Here is a 23,593-nt window from a genome sequence, read left to right as displayed (position 1 = left end):
CATTTGGAATATAGTGTTCAATTCTGGTCGCCACACTACCACAGGCTTTGCAGAGGGTACAGAAAAGATTCACCAGAATGTTGCCTGGTATGGAGGGCATGAGCTATGAGGAGGTTGGGGAAACTTGGCTTGTTCTCACTAGAACGACAGAGGTTGAAGGGCAACCTGATAGAAGTCAACATGTTGAAGTGGAAACTTTCCTGCTTCTTGACTGATAGAAAAACTCAACAAAGTTTGTTCAGACAAAATAACTAGCCTTTATTCACGAAAGACTGCATGCAGTTTTGGCTGAAAACTTGAGTTCAGAGAGCAGTTGGTACAACTTGCTAATTCCTCCAAGTCTGCAATTACACAATCAGTTCAGTATTTATACATAATCATTGTCAGGTTGCATGACCAGAGCTTATTCAGGAATTCGATAAGAATCATAAGCAATATCATTAATCATGACACAACCTGCTGACCTCCTAGAACTTTGTCTCATTATTCATACCCTTATCTTGTCCTTTTGGTGTAACAGAAGGTCAGTGACTCCATCATCCCTGATCTTATCTTGTTTTATTTACTCATGCAGTCTTAAAGTTATGCGGATTCAGCCTTGCTTATTTTGTACCAAATAGCTGACCAATTTTCCCATCATGCTATTCCATGGTTCATACAACTTCACAGACAAGATTGAGGGGCATGGACAGAGTGCATAGTCAGAAGCTTTTTCCCAAGGTGGAAGAGTCAATTACTAGGGGGCAAGGTTTAAAGGAGATGTACAAGGCAAGTTGTTTTTTTTTTGAGGATGGTGGGTGCCTGGAACTTGCTGCCGGGGGAGGTAGTGGAAGCAGATACGATATGACTTTTAAGGGGGGTCTTGATAAATACATGAATAGGATGGAACTGGAGGGATATGGTCCCCAGAAGGGTAGGGGGTTTTAGTTTAGTCAGGCAGCATAGTCAGTGCAGACTTGGAGGGCTGAAGGGCCTGTTCCCATGGTGTAATTTTCTTTCTTCTTTGACATTGGCAATTTCAACATACTTCCAAAAACACTGCCCTTCAGGCTTTGTGTTTAAATTGTACTTATTTTTACAACATCGTATTTACAGCACACAAACAGGCCATAATGTCAAGTAGATTCATAGCACAAGCTTTCTTTCATCCTCCTTTATCTAGCCCTAACATATCCTGTATTCCCGTCTCATATTTGCTTATCAAGCTCACCCTAAAATGCATCAATGTTAATTGCGTCTATTACTCCTTATGGTAGAGTGTTCCATGTTTTCCAGGTGACGGTGATTCTCCTGAGTTCCCTGTTGGAATTCAGTGACTAACTTATGTTTATGGTCTTAAGTGCTGATGTTCCTTCTAACTGGAAAAATCAACCCCATTAATATATAAATTGATCCCAGTATTCAATGCAACTATGGGATTTATGCTGATTAAAGTAGATTTGTTATTTTCACTTACCAAAATCAACTGCACATCATCCTTTAGAGACATAATCTAGTTTGAAGTTTATAATTTAAAACTTAATAAATAGATGTCAGGAAATAGAAACATGTTCAATATTCCCTCAATCTGACCTTGCCCATTTTTAGTAATTAAAATCAATATCAACTACCAGCTGAGCTGTAGCACAGGCCACACATGAGGTTTTCTGCTGATCCAAAGCAACAGCTGCCCAAGTATTGCTATAGAATATGCAAGTTTGACCGACATATATCCACCTCAGAATCATCACCTTCAACTGCTAGTTACTTTTAAACACAGAATTTATTCATTATCAAAAAGCAATATTCAGATCCACAATTTTAATGACAAGTAGGCCGTGCCTCTCAATTCTAGGAACAGAAATTTACAAATAGTTCTTGTCTCAAGTTACAATGGTCCATTAGGGAAAGATGCATACAAATCCCCTTGCAAAATAGAATGGTATGCAAGAACTGAACTACAGAAGAAATCTAGTTCAAGGCTGATAATGTTGTTCTTGAATAGTACAGTTAGTTTCTTTAAAAAAAATCCAGCCTCAAGCTGTATCCATCTTTCCCTGTAAAGAAGCAACCAAATCATTGTATTCACTTGGATAAAAACGTTTGTAAGATTCAATTTTTTGCTTGATCTGCTTTGGTGTGTCCTGGTAATAATTTCTCTCATCTCTTGCCATTGCCTAAATGAAAAAAGAAAAGCACAAGTTCAATGACTCTGATATTAAAACAATATTGTGATTGGAAATCAGTGCACAAATAGTACTGTGTCCTCCCAGATATTGTGCTCCTTCACCTTCCTACACTCCTGCTACCATACCAGACTTGGCTTAGAAAAGCCCAGTTTTCTTGATTGGACCCTTTGGAGGATGCCAGGAAAGGCAACACGGCCCTCTTAAACACCTGCTTAGGAGCAGCAACCCACAACTGCCCCAACTGCCCATCCTACTCTCTCTCTCTCTCTCTCTCTCTGATCTTCCCAACTATTTTGCTAATCTATCATTGTTCCACCAACCCCTCCCAATGCTGACCACATGTGAAATCCACCTGTGGATCAGTTATCATCCATCTCCCCACCTCCAGAACGTCTGTTCACTGTGAAGAAGGGCCTGCCACTCATGAACTGCAATGATATCACAACTTTGAAGAAAACCCAGATGGGGGAGTGATGACGCATGCACTGTTAGGCAATGCCCACCCAGACTGATCATACTAACTTCAATGTTTTACTGAAGATGCTGTAAAACACTATTGCTTCACATTCTAACTTTACCAGCCTTTGTTCTAAATATTTTTTAAAATATCAACTGTTTTATTTCTCAAATTAAGGCCACAAGTGATGGTGAAAAATAAGAAAAACTGGTGTATTAACAACAACAGATATCGATGTTCCAAAGGTTGTAGACAATTGTGTAATCTTCTGGTTCTAGAATTGATTTTAGGTTTAGTCTCATCCAACTTTAATTTCATTTCTTATTAAGAAATTTAGTTCTAATCTGAACTGTTTAAATATAGCAACTATTCACCTCCACAGAACACCAGGGATGGGATTTTCCAGCCTCGCTCGACCAGAGACCAGAAAATCCCACCCAAGGTCAACGAACCATCCCATCATACATCCCTCACCTGCTCTGATTCTCGTGGCGGGCAGGACGGTAGAATACCAGCACAAATCTCATGACTAAGACAACGCTTCTGTCGAAGAGCAATTATTGAATATTTTGTTGGTCAGCTTTGTGTCCTGCCAGCTCTAGCTTCTGAAAGCTGGGCAATGTTACATGAAATTTTTGAGACATTTCATACCTTGTAATTTTCCTTGTAGTTCTCAATCATATGTTGCACGTAGTCAATGAATTCTTTGGACAGGGTAGTATTTTTTACTGCTGGGAGGCTAGCCTCTGCCTCCAGTTCTGAAATGGGGAAAGTTTGGGATAGTTTCTATTTTGCTTCACAAAATTTCACATTCATAAAATTAACCAAGCTTCCCCTATGTCAGTTTAAACACTTTATAATCAGGTATTTATTCAGTATTACTTGTACCAAGAGATGAATATGAATTAAGCACTCCAACACTAAAATGTAAAACAAATTTTCTTGCATCTATTACACTCATCCCCTGCTAATCCATGCACAAAAATAGGTCACAGCCTCCCTGGTGGAAATAGTAACAGCTGTAAAGAAAGGCATCTAAAATAAATAACTGGATACAAACCCTTAATGACGTATGGCTTAATAATGACACGTTTTTCATCTTTTGTTGCTGTTTCCATTTTAATTTGCTGTAAAACAAATTAAACACAGGAATTAAGAATAATTTACAATCTGCCATTATTTGTCTACAACACTTTATAAGCATGGCATAATTTTAGCAAAAAAAATGATTTTGCAAAAGAAATACTAGATGAATTTATACACAGAAACAGTACAAAAGACTTGGTTTATTTTTATTCTTTAACAGGATGTGGGGGTAGCTGAATCGCGAGTCACAAAAAAATGCATTAATCCATATTTTGATTAATGTGCATATCCAACTGTAGACACAAAAATAAATCTTGGAGATGAATTAAGATGTATGCACCAATGAGACACATACCAGAAAGAGCCCTTTGCAAACTTCCAGGCTCTCCAAATTCAAACAGGGCAAACTAAGAAGTAACAAGCACACACAAGGTTTTTAGGTGCAAGTTGAACACCATTAATGTAGGTGAATGTTGCGACTATTTTGCACAAAACAATAATGAGATGAATTACCAGCTATTTGTTTTGGATGATGTTTGCTAATGTGAATTTTGGCCACGTTAAGAGAATTGTCTGAAGTTCTTTGAATTGTGCCATGGGTCACTGACCATTCACCTAAACAGGCAGATGTGATTTGAGGTCCCACTCAAAGGACAGCACTTCTGACAAAGCAGCATTCCCTGGATAGCAGGACAAAAGGTGAGCCTAGATCTATTACAAGTCCTTTAATCCAAAGGCAGAAGTGTTACCAATTGAACCAAGGTAAGTGGTTCACAGCTCAAAAATCAATGAAGTCAGACTAGCTGCACTCAAAAATAAATATCAATAGAAATATTAAAGACGGGTGCATTAATAAATTTGGAATTTAATGCCCTGATCTAACACGCTTTTCAGTTGAGGCCCGACTCTTCAGTCAACCAATATTCAAAACCAGTTTAATGATGGGTCATAAACAAAGGGGCTGACAAAAAGAGTACAATTCTCCCATATGCACCTATGTGATTTGGCTTGAAGTCATAAAAATCTTGAATATCCACTCACCTGTCTTTCCGCACACAAGGCATAGGAAGCATCCATTTTAAAAAATGTAACCTGTGAACCAATCTACAATCACTGAAGTTCATGGAATGTGGGATTATTCCATTACTTTTCAGCATAATTGGTACAACTTTGCTTCCATAGAAAATGAGCAGCTAGTTTAAAAACTATTCTTGTTTTGCAACACTTTCAATGACACGGTTGATCAAAAGATAATGGTTGAGAGAAACCATCTGGGTCATCTACATCATAACGTTCTACAGAAACCTAGAGCAGGATTTTTTTTAAAGCAATGTAAGCAGAATAGCAAAGGAAGAAAACAGCTGACAGGCCCACCCGTCCGATGCCTGATCTGTATTTCCCTACTTGCTGCTTGTATTGACAACACAAAAGTTGGTAGCAGAAAGACCCAGATCCTGAGTCCAACTGCCAATTTGCAGAACTGCCATGTAAAGCTAGCTGTAGGTCCTAGGAAACAGCAGTAATTGCCCTGATATACGTCCATTAATCCTTCAACGCTCAGCTGCTGAAGGCTTGGCTGAGCCTTTAGTGGGTGGCACAGTGGTTAGCACTGCTGCCTCACAGCGCCAAGGACCCAGGTTCAATTCCCGGCTTAGGTCACTGTATGTGTGGGGTCTATGTTCTCCCTGTGTCTGCAAGGGTTTCCTCTGGATGCTCCAGTTTTCTCCCACAGTCTGAAAGATGTGCTGGTTAGGTGCACTGGCCATGCTAAATTCTCCCTCCATGTACCCGAACAGACAGTGCGGAGACTAGGGGATTTTCAAAGTAACTTCATTGCAGTGTTAATGTAAGCCCTACATGTGACACTAATAAATAAACTTTAAAAAAACTGGAACAGAGAGGCTGATCTTCAGTATGTATCTGCCTCCTTAAAACATGGCTCTCATCAGCTCTTGCAATGTTGCAAGCATCCCGATTTTATTCCTATCTTCATAGTGTGGAAAACACCCTTGTGTCAAGGACCCATAAATTAACATAAGCGGGAGACTGTAGAAGAAGATTTTTTTTTCATTTTAGACACAAGTAATAAATCACTATGTAGGTCATGCAGTCATTATTATTAATCATGGAATAATTCTCATTCTATGATCCTTTGTCACATCTATTACAAAGATTTCAGGAGTTTGCCAGTAAAAAGACAAGATTTTAGCATTGATATAGAATAATAGTTGTACACACCTTGTTCTTCTTGATGGGAATTGCACGGTTTGGGTCATATGCCAAACCCATGTCAGCTAAATTCTGAGCAACTGTTCTCTTGCTATTCCATGCTTTTCTTACTTGTTCACTTAAAAAAAAACAAATCTTCAGTTAAACATGTTGCTCAATTATTAAGCATTAATTCATCATTTGTTCAACTTGTATCGAGAAATATTATCTGGAACATTCCAGCACAATAATTTAGAGACTACTGCAAATAAATATTACAACAGGATAACCAAGTGGAGTAGAGTCAGAAAATAATCTGAAATTTATCAGGCCAGTCCTACAAACTGACAGCTCCCTCAGATACCTAATCAATGTTTTCCTTGAATATTTGCCTCTAATATCTGCTGAAAAGGGGCCTGGTTAGCTAAATTGGCTTATTGGCTAGCATGTGGATCAGATTAATACTAACAACATAGGATTTGATTGCCATTTTGGCTAAGGTAAACTCGGGGCCTGTCTCCTCAACCTATCCATCACAACACTTAGCTGTAGTTCAGAAAATAATCTCCAAGAACCTACCTTCGGGCACAGTACTCAAAGTAGTTTCACCTATAATACTTCCCTTGCTAGTCAATTTCAGACATTCACCACCTTCTACATCAGGTAGTTAAATCTAAATATCTGCATATCTTCCCTCTTCTAAGCTTCAGACTGTATCCCCTGAAATTTGTGAAAATATTGACTGTATTGTTAATTTTCTATTCCCTTAAGACTCTTGAATAAATCTCACCCAAGCGTTTTCTCCAAAGTAAGCAACACCATGCACCTCAACCTTCCTGTACCAGATACCAGTTAGATATCAATTTCATTGCCCAATTCTGCCCTGTCTCCAGTATGGGTATGCCTTTGGAAGTGGTGTCTTTTAGATTAAAGCATTAAAGTGAGGTCACATCTTCGCTCTCTGGGACATCAAGAATTCAAGATTCCATTTTGAGAAGGGTGGAGAAGTTCTCCCTGGTGTCCTGGCAATATATATATCACTCATCCAACATGAAAGATTATTTAGTTTTCTGTTTGTATATCTTTGCTGTGCACAGATTGGCTGCTATGTTTCCTACAGTATAACAGTAACTACGCTTTAAAGGTAATACTTAATTGGCTGTAAACGTAAGATGTTAGGAGCTATATAAATGCAAGCCTTTATCTTTATTCCAAATGAAACATATCAGTGTCTTATATCATGTCTATCCTTTGGCTCTATAAACCACAATTCATTTAGCTCTAATACCTCACTGTGTTGTAGGTTTTGGTAAACAATGCACCAATATCCATGGATCCTTCTCTTGTGATGTGTTCTGTAACCTAAAAGCAGTTGACTTATTTTACCACAAATTATTTCCTGAGTTTAATTTCCTTGCGGTGTGCACCTTAAATATAATTTGCCATCTTCAGTCCACCTTCCCAATCTCTGCAGGTTTATCGACTGCCTAGTTAAGTCAGCTATGTTTTTGTCCACAGCCTTTTTTAATCATTCTGTGCCTCAATGGCTATGACCTTAGGAATTATATATGTGGTACACCACTCTTGGTTCCTTGCCATGTGAAAGAATTCTTTTTACAACTGTCTCTTTCTTCCTCTGATTTCACAAATTTTCAAAACCACTCAGTTTTGTCCATTTCATGCCATCCAATCTGTGGATTAATTGGGAGAAATTGAAACAGACTTGATTTTTTTCTCACAAAAACTTTCATGTCGTCAAGGTATTCCAAACTACTCCACAACCAATGACTTGTTGAAATGTAGTCACTGTTGTTTAGTACAGAATTCAATTGATTGGGTCATACTGTCATCAATCACTAAGTGATTGGGATTGATTTTAGATACATTAATTACATTTTAATCAAAAATCACAATTTTTATTGGGAGGCCTAATCACCCTACTTTAGTCTTAAGTTTTGTTTGCTGTAGAGGCTTTTTAAATAACTATTTGCTGACTTGCTTTTTGACCATTTGTTGCGGATCCAGTCATAAGTGCTATCTCACTTCCAACTCACTGGCTAACATGGTGTAAGCCCTCTGCCCAAAAATTGCAATAAAACTAATGACCAGTTAATGTATTTTAGATTAAATGTGTGACACATTGTTTATGCTCAACAAAAACCTCCTCCTCTCACTGTTTCCTTCATCTCACCCATCAACTTATCCTTTTATTCCTTTCCCCGCTTGTGATAAGTGTTATAAGTGATAAGTGCAGAAGTGTGGTCTGCATTCAAAACTGAATGTTGGATAGGACACTAGAGAATGTCTTGGTTTTCTTTATTGTCTGATTGAAAAATAGCACTTGTGCTAATGTAGCACTCCCTCAATACCCGCATTGAGGGAAATCACTCAAATAATGGTTCAGCTGGTATTACCCATGTTAAAACAGCGACATAAGCCAAAGAGAAACTCTGAGAGTTGGATTACAGGCAGCCTGTTAAAAAAGCCCAATAGACGGGGAAAAGTCAAACTGTTACCCAGAGATTAAATAACTATCAGAAGTCATCCTCATTTTCTGATTGAGCATGGATTCAAGCAGGGGGCCTGGACAGAGTAGAAACTGTTCCCGCTCATAAAAGAATCAAGAACAAGAGGGCACAGATTTAAAATGATTTATAAAAGAATCAAATGAGATGTGAGGGAAAAAAACTTTCACAGAGCAAGTGGTTCATTTCCGGAATCCACTGCCTTGAAGTGTGATGGAGATAGGTCCAATCAAGGCATACCAGATGGCAATAGATGGTAAAGAGAAAAGGCAGGGGTTGGCCTGAAGTCAAAGGTGCTCCTTTCAAGACTCCCTACAGTGCAGAAGTAGGCCATTTGGCCCTGCAACAATCCCACCCAGGCCTTATCCCCTTAACCCCACGTACTTACCCTGCTAACTCCCTAACACCAAGGGACAATTTAGCAATAGCCAATCAACCTAACCCGCACATCTTTGGACTGTAGGAGAAAACCGGAGCACGCGGAGAAAACCCACGGAGACACGGTGAGAACGTGCAAATCCACGCAGACACCGGAATCGAACCCGGATCCCTGGCGCAGTGAGGCAGCAGTGCTAACCATGGTGTCACCAATACAGACACGATGGGCCAAATGGCTCTCTTTCTTGCGCCGGAACAATCCTGTGCCTGATGGATGTTTTGATAAGCAGCAGCAGCAGCCGCCTGCTCAGTGAACACAGGCTGCCCGGCTGCCAGCCCGGGGCCCCGGCCACCCTTACCACTCGATCCGCGGGGCCACTTTCTTCATCATCTTCCTTTTGAGCTTTTTCCGATCGGATTTATAATTAAACTTCTTCTTCCTGTTTTTCCCTTTCGCCTTCGGCATTTTTCAGCAAGTGTCCGCTCGAGCTCAGCCGCGTGTCTGAACCCCCGCGCCGCCGCCGATCTGAACTCCGACCTCTGACCCCTCCCCCAACCGGTCACTCCCAGAATTCCCTTTTAATTAACAATAAAAATAATCATACGGCTAGCAATCTGATCATTAATATTCTCAGTAAACCTTTGATTAAATAATTCGGTTTTGAGATAATACGACAGAGAAAAATAATACGATGACGTAAACAACAATTGGTGGCGGTGAGCTGTCAATTACAGACCCAGGCCCCGCCTTTCAGAATGATGGGAGGAGCGGTGAGCTGTCAATTACAGACCCAGGCCCCGCCTTTCAGAATGATGGGAGGAGCGGTGAGCTGTCAATTACAGACCCAGGCCCCGCCTTTCAGAATGATGGGAGGAGCGGTGAGCTGTCAATTACAGACCCAGGCCCCGCCTTTCAGAATGATGGGAGGAGCGGTGAGCTGTCAATTACAGACCCAGGCCCTGCCTTTCAGAATGATGGGTGGGGCGGTGAGCTGTCAATCCCAGACTCAGGCCCCGCCTTTCGGGGGTGATGGGAGGAGCGGTGAGCTGTCAATCACAGACCCAGGCCCCGCCTTTCGGAGTGATGGGCGGAGCGCTGAGCTGTCAATCACAGACCCAGGCCTCGCCTTTCGGAGTGTGATGGACGATGCGGTGAGCTGTCAATCACAGACCCAGGCCCCGCCTTTTGGTGGGGGGGTGATGGGCGATGCGGTGAGCTGTCAATCACAGGCCGGGTGTCTCCGCCCTCTTTCCGGTTCTGGTCACCTGCCCCCCCCCCAGCTCGGAGGAGGGGGAGGAAGATGGCGGCGAAGCGGTTTTCTGCAGCTTCGGTGCTGGATTTGACGAAGCCGCCCAATATCGACGGTTTTGCCCCGGCGGCCAGACTCAATGAAGAAGCGTTTCGGGACAAGTTTATCAGGAAAACGAAGGAAAATCCGTTTGTGCCAATCGGTGAGTGGGGCCCCAGGGACTAAGTGAAAGTTATCGGGTCATGACTTTGGGAGAGGGGGGGGGGAAAGGGCCGATTGAAATCATAATTCACCGAAGGAGGGGGTGCGTTATTGACCCTGACAATCACATTTTAATTTGATGTTTTAAGTTTCTTTTGTACTTTGATTTCTGTTCAGGCTGTTCCCCCTCCTTTTGGGGAGCTGCCCCTTTTACTTTGTCCTGACTTAATCTGAGTTTGTTTATTTGGTTTGACCTAAAAAGAGGGCAAAGAAGGTGAGAGTCCGGTAATGAAAGGAGTTAACATTCAGTTTGTCAATGTTGGTTGTGCACTTTTAAACAGCACTTCACTTGGTATGTGGAGCTGTTGTTCAAGAGTGAAGATAAATACTGATAATCAGATATTGCGTTTATTAACTTTTCATTATGTCCCGAAAACTGTATTACTGTTAAAATTGTAAAGAAAATAATTACTTCCGTAACTTTTTTTAACGTATTGGTGATTTTCCTTTGCACTGTATACAAGTGAAAAGTGCTGTCACTTTCCTTCGTCTGTTCAAATACAAATTTGTACAGTTCAATAGTCTTAATTTTAAGAACATAAGAAATAGGAGTGATGCACCATTGATTACGCAAAGACTCGTTGTTGCGAAATAACAGGCTTTTATTTACGAAAGAATTGGAGCACACCCGAACCGATAGTTAATCCGAACTGAGACAAAAGGGGCGGAGAGCAGTCGCCTTTATACCCAGAGAATGGTGGAGTCCTGGATTGAGGCAGCAGGGGGGTGTCCAGGCATATCACACAAACAGACAATACTACAGCGGTTCACCACAAGGAGTAGGCCATCTCGCCCCTCGAGCCTGCCCCGCCATTCAATAAGATCATGGCTGATCTGATAGTGGTTTAGTTCCACTTACCCGCCCGCTCCCCATAACCCTTAATTCCCTTATTGTTCAGAAATCTATCTACCTGTGACTTAAACATATTTAACGAGGTAGCCTCCACTGCTTCAATGGGCAGAGAATTCCAGAGATTTACTACCCTCAGAGAAGAAGTTCCTCCTTAACTCTGTCCTAAACTGACTCCCCCTTATTTTGAGGCTGTGTCCTCTAGTTCTTGTTTGCTTTCTAAGTGGAAAGAATCTCTCTGCCTCTACCCTGTCTAGCCCCTTCATTATCTTATATGTCTCTATGAGATCTCCCCTCAACCTTCTAAGCTCCAATGAGTACAGGCCCAATCTACTCAATCTCTCCTCATAAGCTAATCCCCTCATCTCCGGTATCAACCTGGTGAACCTTCTCTGTACTCCCTCCAAGGCCAATACATCCTTCCGCAAATAAGGGGACCAAAATTGCACACACTACTCCAGTTGCGGCCTTACCAGTACCTTGTACAATTGCAGCAAGACTTCCCTGCTTTTATACTTCATCCCCTTCGCGATAAAGGCCAACATTCCATTTGACTTCTTGATCACCTGCAAACTGAGTTTTTGCGATTCATGCACAAGGACCCCCAGGTCCCTCTGCACAGTAGCATGTTGTAATTTTTCACCATTTAAATAATAGTCCATTTTACTATTATTCCTTCCAAAGTGGATAACCTCACACTTGTCAACGTTATACTCCATTTGCCAGATCCTCGCCCACTCACTTAGCCTATCCAAATCTCTCTGCAGACTTTCCGCATCCTCCACGTAATTTGCTTTCCCACTCATCTTTGTATCATCTGCAAACTTTGTTACCTACACTCGGTCCCCTCCTCCAGATCGTCTATGTACATGGTAAACAGTTGAGGCCCCAGCACCGATCTCTGCGGCACGCCGCTAGTCACCAACTGCCAACCAGAAAAGCACCCATTTATTCCAACTCTCTGCTTCCTGTTAGATAGCAATCCTCAATCCATGCTAACACTTTACCCCCAACTCCATTTTGGTGCTACTCTGAGGAGCAAAATCATCACCCTGCAGATATGACTGGAAAAATTTAGCCTAATTTAATCACTATTGTTAACCACAGTGATGAATGGTGTTAAATTAATTATTGTTCAGGATCCCGATGATATAAAATGTTATTATATGGTGCTCTTTAGTTCATTATAGGAGTTTAGTGGTCAGACTATTATGTTGAGCAAAAAGAAAATCACAACACATCAACGATACAATCACAACACATCAACGTTAATTCATACTCAAGACAGTAATGTCCCACCGTCATACCGTGCCCAATCCACCAAAACCTATCAGAGAATCATAGAATGGTTACAATATAGGAGACCATTCAGTCTGTTGTGCCTTTGCTGGCTCCCTGCACGACAAATCGGCTAGTCCCATTCTCCTACATTTTCTCCTGTAACCTTGCAATTATCCAATTTCCTTTTGAAATCCACAATTGAGTCTTCCTCCAGTGCATTCCAGATCTTAACCAGTTGCTGCATAAAAACTCACTTCTGGTTCTTTTGCCAATTACCTTAAATCAGTATTCTCTACTTCTCATCAATTTTCCACCAGTGGGAACGCTTTCTATCTATTCTGTCCACGTCCCTCATGATTTTGAACATTTCTGTTAAATCTTCTCTCAACCTTCTCTAAGGAGAACAGCCTCAGTTTTTTTTAAATAACCACGTTACTGAAGTGCTTCAGCTCTATAACCATCCTTCAAAATCTTTTCTTTTTCTAAAGTTTTCACATCCCAGAATTGGGCATTACTCCAATTGAGGCCGAAGCAGTGTTTATAAAGGTTCATGTAGATTTCCTTGCTTTTGTATTCTTTGGTGTCTATTTAGAGTCCAAAACCACTTTAAAAGGTGCCATCTTCAACACTTTGTGCATGTAACTCCCTCTGCTCCTGCAACCCCTTTAGAATTGCATCCTTTGTTTCAAATTGCCTCTCCTTGTTCTTACTATCATAATGTATCATTTCACACTTCTCTGCATTCGATTTTGTGACCTGCTATCAAATTCCACCTCTTCTAAATCCAGATTCTATGTCCTTTTGAAGAATGTGACTATTCCAAGTTTTCTACCATCCACACATTTTGAAATTGTGCCCCGTATACCTGGGTTTTTTGATCATTAACATAGATCAAGAAAAGCAGCCGTCTCACCGAACCTTGGAGAACCTCACCAAAAAGCTTTGTTCAGTCCAGAAAACAACCAATCACTACTAATCTACTCATACTAGGGGCGGCACAGTGGTTAACACTGCTGCCTCACAGCGCCAGGGATCCAGGTTCGATTCCTGGCTTGGATCACCGTCTGTGTGGAGTTTGCACATTCTCCCTGTGTCTGCATAAGGTTCCTCTAGGTGCTCTGGTTTCCTCCCACAGTCTGAAAGATGGGCTGGTTAGGTGCGTTGACCCGGACAGGCACCAGACTGTGGTGACAAGGAGAATTTCACAGTAACTTTATTTCAGTGTTAATGTAAGCCTTACCTGTGACTAATAAATAAACTTTTAACTTTAATCTCTCTTTTCCGTTACTCAGTCAACTTCATGTCCATGCTGCTATCATCCCTTTTATTTCATGGGCTTCAACTTTGCTGATAAATCTGTTATGTGGCACTTTACGAAACGCCTTTTGGAAATCCATGAGCAGGATTCTTTGGGCGTGTGCACCCCAAGACTGTAAATTCCCACCCCAATCTCAATGGACCGTTGAATGGTCCACCAAATTTTCTGTCTTGTCTGCTACGATTCCTACGGCAGGCGAGACTGGAGAATTTCAGCCCATGTATACCACATCCGCTGCATTATTCTCATCAACCCCATCTCAAACAAAAAAAACTCAATCAAGTCAACTTGACACATTCTGCTCTTGATAAATCCATACTGGCTTTCCTTAATTATTCCTCATTTGTCCAAATGGCTTATTTTATCCTGAGAAAGCAGTTGAATTGTCAAGTTACACTTCAAATTTGACTTTAATGCAGTGTTTAACTGGTGAAAAGTAATATTTTGTTGGTGAAATAATGTAAACCAAGATGTCAAAATTGAGAGCCACCTTAAAAAAAAGCCAGATAATTATGTTCTAGTTGGGATTTGCTGGTTATTTATCTTATATTTGATGACCGTGGAGATTTACAAAGGGTATATTTTACACTGCTGTCTCATTAAGGTCAAAGCTTAAAACAAAACATCAGGATCTGGTGACGTCAACAGCTTGAGATTTCTGCAAATTCACAGGAACACAATTTTAACTTTTAATTCCTAAGGCTCCATGTACAAAACTAAAGTTTGAAATATCTTGGTCTTTAGTTTTAAATGTTTCAAGATGAATAATGAATTTTTTTTCTTTTTTATAGGGATGCTCGGCACAGCAGGTGCTCTTACCTATGGTTTGATCGCTTTCAAACATGGCAAGACACGACAATCTCAGCTGCTAATGCGAGCACGTATCTTTGCCCAAGGTTTCACTGTTGCTGCTATCTTAGTGGGTGTGGTAGTTACTGCAGTGAAACAGAAGAAATAAGTGAATCTTCTGCACTGTTGGAGTTTGTACAGGAGCATCTGAAACTGGCAAATTCAAAATAGCAAATGGAGGAAGTTACTTTGTAAATCCTTTCTAATAACTGAAACATGAAAGTGATTGAAACTTACTCCAGGAATACAATTTCAGCATTCAACTTTCTGGTGACAACTCGATTTTAAGGAGTTTCAAGTACCAAACGTATTTCAATATGAACAATGTTGGCTACACTATAACTTGATTTTTCTGTGGCAAAAAAATCCTAATAGAGCGGATTTGTGACGAGGCCAAGATTCCAAAGCTTGTTTCACATTCTCTCCCATTTCCATGTGCACTTTATTTTGCCATGCGCAATTCACCGATCTTGACATTGAGCGAGTAAATTTCAGCCCCACACCTTTGCTAATCTGTGCCTGAGATGACTTGCTGTTTCTGATTCATCCTGTGGAGAAATGCCAGGCTCCCACCCTTCTGCACTTTTCACAACTGAGGTTTGGTTTTGTCTTGTCAAGAAGTATAGGCTTCCTGCTGCCAATGTGCTGCACTTTCTAAAAGAAAAACACATAGCATCAGTATAAAGGCTGTAATAAGACCAAGCTGATGAGTAGCAAACTCCTTTTAATTTAATACTTCTGGTAATAGCTTGCACACATCCTAAATGTCTGAGAACTTTTTTAAGACCCCATAATGTATCTTAGATAACATTTATTTTGTAGTTCAATCTTCATCATATTGAAATGTGCTTCAAGAATGGTTTTGAAATAGATGTTTGAGATGTTGCAATGGAAATAAAATTACTAATGATTAAAGTTTACTATCTAGAATAAAATGCAATGCTTTCTTCCATACTGCTTTGGAAAATGTGTTGCATCTTCTCCATTCAGGAATCTCAACCGCTTTCGGACATTGAACACAGATGAAAGTAATTTTTGGAAGTTCTTTGTGAGCAGGATTAAATAGATATAAGAAATTCATTAAGGAGAAAATAGTTAGTTTAGTTGTTTTAAAAAGCATAGTGTGAAGTATATATTTTATGGGGTAGCACGGTGGTTAGCTCTGCTGCCTCACAGCACCAGAGATCTAGGTTCGACTCCAGCCTTGGATGTTGGAGTTCGCACGTTCTCCCTGTGTCTGCATGGGTTTCCTCTAGGTGCTCCGGTTTCCTCCCACACTCCAAAGGTGTGTAGGTTAGGTGGATTGGCTATGCTAAATTACCTCTTAGTGTCCCAAGATGTGTAGGTTAGGGAGATTAGTCAGGTAAATATGTGGAGTGGGCCTGGTTAAAGATGCTGAATGGCCCCCTTATGCACTGTAGGAATTCTGTTATCTTAAAATTACAACTCTTGCTGTTCAAAATTAGTTGTGTCTGTAGTTTGTTATTGAGTTTTAAATATAGTGCTGTCTGAATCCATGTTTATAATTAACTACCTGGCAAGACTTTGCTTTTAAAAGGGGAAGAAATGGCAAGGAAACGTTTAACTATACCCCAATTCCATCAAGACAATATAAGAGCTCAACCAGTGGCTACAATTCACATTTGACATTTTTATGATCAGTTGTGTGCTGAAAATGAACATGGCCTGCCAGTAGATCCTTAGTTGTCTCTAAATATGACCAAGTTTTGAATGAGAATGTATATGGGTCATTGAGTCTTCCCTTTATCCTTTTTAGTTCTTAAATGCAGATAAGGCTGTCAGTTATGCTTAGTAAATAGTGCATCTACTTCAAAAGTGCCATGATGCAAAGAATGGGTCTTGCTGTATGTAGTAAATCACAAGATATGTGATGGAACAGAGCTGTTCATCTTATAGAATAGTTTACACAGTCTTTAATTCACTGAAAATTGGTCCCTGTGCAGGGTCCAGGAACCGTGGTTATGAACCTTCGCTAAAGTGTCAACACTGTGGGTAGTGTTTAAGACTTGACCTCAAAGCGGACTAACGTGTCAATGCTGCCTCCAACACCGACTAACCAATCATTGAGGCGTATCTAAAATAAAATCAGCTCAAGAAGTACCACTGGTTAACCAAAAATTCGTTGCCCATTTGTGGTCACCAGACTAAGCATATCCTTCCAGGGGCTAATCTACATTGAGAATTTTCTCTGCAAAGTGTCACTTAATTTATTGGGATGTGTGTGCCTGAGCCTGGTCTGTTTGGGTGCTGTATCAGGCGATAGGTTTATCCATAAGGAAGAGCAAGCTATGATTTGTATCAATTAGTTTGATGGTCATTAGAATCATTGATAGTCATTTGAATCATAGAATAGCGATAGTACAAAAGGAGGCCACTCAGCCCATTGTGTTCATGCTGGCTCTCTGAGTAACTCGGTTTGTATCATTCCTGTCTTTTCTCTGTAGCCCAGCAATTGTATTCTGGTGAAGAATAATCCAATTCCCTCCTTAAAGGCACCATTGAATTGGCCTCTACCACATTCTCAGGCAATGCGTTCTGGATCCCAGTTACTGCGACATAAAAGGATTTTGCTTTGGTACCAATGAGTAAAAGTGACTGGCAAAAAAAAAATTCTTGTGATTCTTCTGCCAATGGGAACATTTCCCCTCTATCTTCTTTCTCCAGATACTTCATGATTTTGAATGCCTCTATCAAATATCCTCTCATCCATCTCAAAGAGCGAACAGTCCCAGCTTCTCCAATCTACCCTCATAACTGAAGTATCTCACCCTTAAAATTATACTTGCCTTCACATCCTTCCTACAGTACTCAGTTCATAACTTATTTTCCATTTGTACACCATGTCTTTACAATTCTGTCTGGTTTATTAACTGCTTTCTCAACCCGCCCTGCCAGCTTCAATGATTATGCATGTATACCCCAGATTCCTCTGCTCTTCCACCCATTTTAGATTTGTATCCTTTTATAGTTCTTTCTATCCTACCAAAATGCATCATTTCAAAATTCTTTGCATTAAATTTAATCTGTGTCTCTGCTGATTTCACCAGCCTATGTCAGCTCAAAGTCAATCACCATCTTTCTCAGTTCACAATACTTCCAAGTTTTCTGACCTCTGCAAATTTTGAAACTGTGCCCTGTATACTCAAGTCTGGATTATTATAGATCAAGAAAAGCAGTAGTCCTATACCTACTCTGGGAAACCTTCATCCAGTACAGAAAACAATTGTTCATCATTGTCTATATCTCAGCAGAAGACTTTTTTAAAACCAAGCTTTGCATCATCAGCAAACTTAGATACATTACTTGGTCTCTTCGTCATAGACATTAATATAGATCCTTAATAGTTGAGGCCCCAACACTTGTGGCGGGATTTGAACCCAGGTCCCCAGAATATTCGCTGAGTTTATGGATTAATATTCTAAAGGTAATACCACGAGGCCATCACCTTCCCCTCAAATAGCCTCATTTTTTAAAAAACCTCTAGTTTCCAGTAACCCATCACTTCCTTTGTCTATGAACCACATGTACTACACCTACCAAGTTAACTGACTCTAAAGACCCTGGGGTTTTTCCCAGTTTATATTTGCATATTTTCATTACATTCACAACAATCCCAAATAATTTGCATCCAGTAAATTATTTCAAGTAAGTTGCTGTTTTTAAGCTCGCAAATACAATTATTACTCGGCACAAAGCATTGCAATTACATTTGTTTTCCAGCAGTACTAGAAGTGGGATAAAAATATTAGCTTGACATCAATTAAACTCCGCAGGTTGGGTAGTATCTATTTAAATAAGTCAGATGACAGGTAATCATTTCTATCAAGTGCCTCCATTGCTTACTGTTTTTGTTGGAATTTCAGAGTCTGCAGCTACACCAGGAAAATTCTGTCACTTAAAATGGTGCAATGGCATCTTTTATATTCACCTACAAAAGTACATGGTCTCAACTTAGCATTTCATCCAGCAGACAGTTTTGATAGTTTAGTTCAATAGTAAAAGTAACTTGAGTGCTGTAAAGTGTCAAACATGCTCTGCGTAAGAGTAAAAGTTATAGTAATTTGAATTGTGTTCTATAAAAAAATTAACCGTTGCTAATTGTTAGAAACTGCTAGTTTTTTCATTGAGCATATGACTGGTATTTGCAGGAAACCAGAAGCCCCTGTCATGATCTTCACTGATATTGTAATGTTCATTTTTCAGTTCCCTTGTCATTTTCCTGGTGAAAAGAATACTGCTTACAGTAGAAGCCAAATAAGAGTGGAGCAAAGTATAAGACTTGCATTTATAAAGCAGATATGACCACGGGGCCATCTGGAAGCACTTTACAGCCAAAGTATTGTCACTGTTGAAATGTAGGAAATGCAAGCTCCAACAAATAGCCATGTGACAACTGACCACATAAGTTTTAACAATATTGGAGGAAGGATTTATGTTGGCCAGGATATCAAGGATAACAACCTTGTTCTTTGCAACGACTTGAAGACAGCCTCAGGTTATCTCAGATAAACAGCATGTCCCAGAATGGTAGCTGAGGTTTGTACTCGAGTCATAGAAAGGGACTTGAATCTAGAACCTTCTGACTCAGGAAAGAGTCTTATCAACTGAGCCATAGCACACGATACATAAAATGTGATGAATAAAAATAAAGTAGTGACTGATTGTATACAATTCAAAACACCTCTCCCCACTGGCTTGGAGAAAGGAAGCAAATGTACTGCAGTCAAATTTGCAGATGACACAAAAATAGGTGGAAAGGCAAGTTGAGGGATACAAACAATTCACAAAGATATTGATAAGTAAGTGGAGTATAATATGGGAAATTGATCATTTTGGAAGAGAAAAATTGCAACAGTGAATTGGGGGTACTTGTGTATGAAACACAGAAAGCTAGCTTGTAGTGGCAGCAGGTAATCAGGAAGGCTAATGAAATATCAGCCCTTATTTCAAGGGGGTTGAAAAATAGAGGTAGGGAAGTTTTGCTGCAACTGTACAAGGTACTGGTGAGACCACATCTGGAGTACTGTGAGCAGTTTTGGTCCCTTATGTAAGGAAAGAGATTACATTGGAGGCAGTTTGGAGAAGGTTCACTAGGATGATCCAGTCTGGAAGGATTGTCTTATGAGGAAAGGTTAAACAGGTTGTGACTGGAACATAACTAGGAGCAGGAGTAGGCCATCTGGCCCCTTGAGCCTGCTCTGCCATTCAATAAGATCATGGCTGATCTTTTCATGGACTCAGCTCCACTTACCTGCCCGCTCACCATAACCCTCAATTCCTTTCCTGTTCAAAAATGTATCTATCCTTGCCTTAAAAACAATGAGGTAGCCTCAACTGCTTCACTGGGCAGGGAATTTCACAGATTCACAATCCTTTGTGTGAAGAAGTTCCTCCTCAACTCAGTCCTAAATCTGCTTCCCCTTATTTTGAGGCTATGCACCCTAGTTCTAGTTTCACCCGCCAGTGGAAACAATTATGTTTCTATAAAATCTCATTCTTCTGAATTCCAATGAGTATAGCCTGTCTCTCCTCATAAGCCAACCCCCTCAACTCTGGAATCAGCCTAGTGAATCTCCTCTGCACCCCCTCCAGTGCCAGTATATCCTTTCTCAAGTCTCAATACTCATTAGAATTTAGAAGAATGAGGTATGAACATATAATATTCTTAAGGGGCTATTTCCCCTCATGGGAAAGTGTAGGTCTCACCCAACCCAAAATCCAGCACAACCTCAGGTACAATCAAAAATCTAGGGCCTGGGCTTTGTACTGATTGTTCACTTGAACATGGCAGGTACCAATTGAGGGTGGGAATGTTCTCCGACTTGAATTAAGTCAGTACAAGAATTAACAGTTAAAACAAATGATAGGTGATGCAGTACTAGTGGTGAAAAATGAAACCATGGAAAATGTGGAGGATGGAGAGCTCAACTGATCATATTACGAGACCTTGTTATGCTGCAAAAGTACAAATTGACAGACCAAATCTTGTTTTTTTTAAAAATAAATTGAACAGTTGCCAGATAAATTGGAACAGAAATTCCATATTCTTCAGGAAGTAGGTGAATAAAACCTGTTCCACTTAGTAGTGGATAGATAGTAGAAGTAGCAGGATCATGTTTAAAAACAATTCAAGGAAAGGCAGTGAATAATTTGCACAGCACTTCCACAGACAAAAATCTGTCCACAGATGGAAGTAGTTGATTCAAAGTACCTATAGGACGTACTGTGCCAAATGAATGTACAGCCTAGCAAGCTGGAGTTCCAAGAGCTATTAATCAATTATCTTCAGAAAGGCACAAGTGTGTGCCTATCTATCCTAAGAGTAACTATCACAGCGGTAAACACATTCCAACTTTTTACACAAGACCACTCAAGTAGTTTTGTTTAATTTTCTAGTAGGATAAATCTAATTTGTATGTTAGGATACCTTCATCTCAGTCAAGGGACAATTAACATTGAATATGTTGATCACTTGCAATTAAGTTCTTGGGGCTTTGTTTGATGTTGCAAAAAGCTAGCATAGGCAGACATGGATTGAGAAATAAAATTTCCAGTGGCAAAATTGTTCATGACTCACCACAACTCAGATACTGAAGCAAGACCTGCCTTGGGCATCTCCCCTTCACATTCAATAGCATCATTATTGATGAATCCCTTGTTAACATTCTTGAGGCCGGGGAGGGGGGTGTTAAACCATTGACCAGAAACTGAACCGGACTAGCCCTGTGTCTTTAATAGCAAAGTAAGAAGTTTAACAACACCAGGTTAAAGTCCAACAGGTTTATTTGGTAGTGCTGCCCCTTCGTCAGGTGGAATCCTGGAACTGTTCCCAACAGCATTGCAGGGGTACCTATAATCAGACTGCAGTGGTTCACTACCTTCAAGGGAATAAAAATGCTGGCCTAGCTGTAATGTCCATATGCCGGGAATGAATAAAAACCAAAGGAAATGTAATTTCACAGTTGTAGTACTCTTATTTTGTCTTCAAATGTGGGAGTTGATAAAGATTTGGCATACAGCAAAACCCATAACTGATTAATGCAAACTGGAATTCCATGCAAGGGACTGACTGAAAGTTCACAATACAACACGCCTTTATGAAATTTTACAAAGAAATTCATGCAGAGCTCCCACCCATTTTCAAGCTGTGTAAGAACTTGTGAAAGGTAATTTAACCTGTTTTTTTTTGTATCCTTGCAATGCCTTCCCACCTTTGCATAATGGTAGAGTACTTGGCTTTTTAAAGAAAAAAAAGTTATGCCAGTTTATCGATTACTGAATTTTGGGCATATTCTTTGAGAATAGAGGTGGGTGCCAGCTTATTGTCTGCGCACAACCGGATGCTTCATCTCCCAACTATCTCCCCTCTGGAAACATCAATGCAATTAATTTTTTTTAAAATCCCCATTCTAAAACAGCAAAACATTAAATTGAACAAAACATTACCCCTGCCCAAAATAAAACAGGAGCACTGAAATTGGAGGAAATGTTGCTTGTGCTTACTGCATCTCAATCACTGTCCAGTTTATTTTTTTGCCTGGCCTTAAAACACAATCACATTAACTGCAGGCTCAACAGATATCAGGGTGGATAAGTATCTCAAATGCAGGGAAGGGCAAAATAGCTATTTAAAGGTGTGGTACAATTTGAGGTAAACAAGTTGCTAAACCAAATTCCTGTGCCAAGTATGGGTAAATATTAAGCATACTAGAGCGTAATGATTTCCAACTGGTTGGGGAAGAATTTACTTGCCTTGTGTACTGAACCCTCCCTGGCTTTTGTCACATGCATTCCTTAGGCACCAGTTAGGTCAGCCTAAGAATCAAATTTCAACTGTCACAGCTGTACAAGGGCTCTTCTTCCCAATAAACAGCTGGAGCATTTTCAAAGATGCTGAACAAGTGAAATCTGTATGGGAAAATATTCAACCTGGATTGCAAGTTTATTTTAAGTCATTTGACAATCTAAAGAGATGAAAATACAAAAGCACTCAACTATAGCAAAATTGGCTAGCTTGCAAGTGGAATCCTTTCACAGAAGAGACCAAAAGATAAAACAGATTAAGGGGGAAACTTGAATTAATAGGTTCAATTACTTTCACTTTGATTTAAGACATGATAAAACAGGTAATTGGAACAAATGGCAAAATAACACCAAGACACAATGTCAAAGAGATGATGGAAATTGGAAGGAATAATATCTGGGTCTGCCAATGTCGGGGGGGGAGGGAGACAAAGAGTAGGACAATCACCTCATCCTTCCAACACCCCCCAAAAAGCAACCTTCTTCCATCAACCAGATGTCCTTCTCAGACACCGCCTCTACCCTAGACCAGAATGTTTTTAATACATATTTCAGATCAGAAGTGAAGCAGACAGCATTTCATTCCAGTCCCCAGAATAAAGAGAGATGCTAATTCAGATGGCTATAATTCAATTTATTGCAGATCAAACATGGTATTTAGTGAGAAAGTTCCAAAAACCCACAAATAGAAGTTTGAATAATTGGTTTGTGCAGCCTTGGTAATAATATTGGTGAATTTACTACATAACTCTGTTCAGATAATCAGTTCATTCACTGGAGTTTAGTTCTTGTTCCCTGAAGCAGTGTACCAGGAGAAATAGTACTAGTTTTATTAACAAGACAGTGACAACACTTCAAAAAGTACTTCATTTGCTCGTGTTTTGGGACATTGTGGTTTAGCAAAACAATGAACAGCACACAAGATAGGAATGGTACAGAAATTGGTGGATCATTGAAGGAAATCACCTGGATTGTTTACACTTCAGTAGAGTTAGAAGCTGCAATGGTTAGTTAAGGAAGCACAGAAGCAGCTGGTCACTACATTTTTTAGAGCAGCTGGAGAAACAGGCACTAACAAAGCATTCCAAATGTCAGAATTAAGTTGGTAGTCTAGACTAGTTGGAGATTCACTACTTAA

General features: G+C 40.1%; 2 protein-coding genes across 2 annotated transcripts; one reads left to right on the top strand and one right to left on the bottom strand.

Moving 5' to 3' along the window:
- Positions 1-233: 233 nt before the first annotated feature.
- On the bottom strand, positions 234-9,490 carry nop16 (NOP16 nucleolar protein homolog (yeast)). The gene is made up of 5 exons (XM_078231050.1): positions 9,182-9,490; positions 5,950-6,058; positions 3,686-3,752; positions 3,277-3,383; positions 234-2,156 (listed from the first exon to the last, which is right to left on the bottom strand). Exons 1-5 carry the CDS (start codon positions 9,286-9,288, stop codon positions 2,016-2,018), a joined length of 531 nt encoding a protein of 176 aa, XP_078087176.1. The 5' UTR covers positions 9,289-9,490; the 3' UTR covers positions 234-2,015.
- Positions 9,491-10,039: 549 nt separating this feature from the next.
- Positions 10,040-15,551, top strand: higd2a (HIG1 hypoxia inducible domain family, member 2A). The gene is made up of 2 exons (XM_078231067.1): positions 10,040-10,274; positions 14,574-15,551. The coding sequence occupies exons 1-2, from the start codon at positions 10,124-10,126 to the stop codon at positions 14,738-14,740; spliced, it is 318 nt and encodes a 105-aa protein (XP_078087193.1). The 5' UTR covers positions 10,040-10,123; the 3' UTR covers positions 14,741-15,551.
- Positions 15,552-23,593: the final 8,042 nt, after the last annotated feature.

This window comes from Mustelus asterias, chromosome 16 (genome assembly GCF_964213995.1).
Source record: "Mustelus asterias chromosome 16, sMusAst1.hap1.1, whole genome shotgun sequence".
Taxonomy (NCBI): domain Eukaryota; kingdom Metazoa; phylum Chordata; class Chondrichthyes; order Carcharhiniformes; family Triakidae; genus Mustelus; species Mustelus asterias.
The sequence above is the reverse complement of the archived record's forward strand: the minus strand, read 5'-3'. Positions and strand labels throughout refer to the sequence as shown.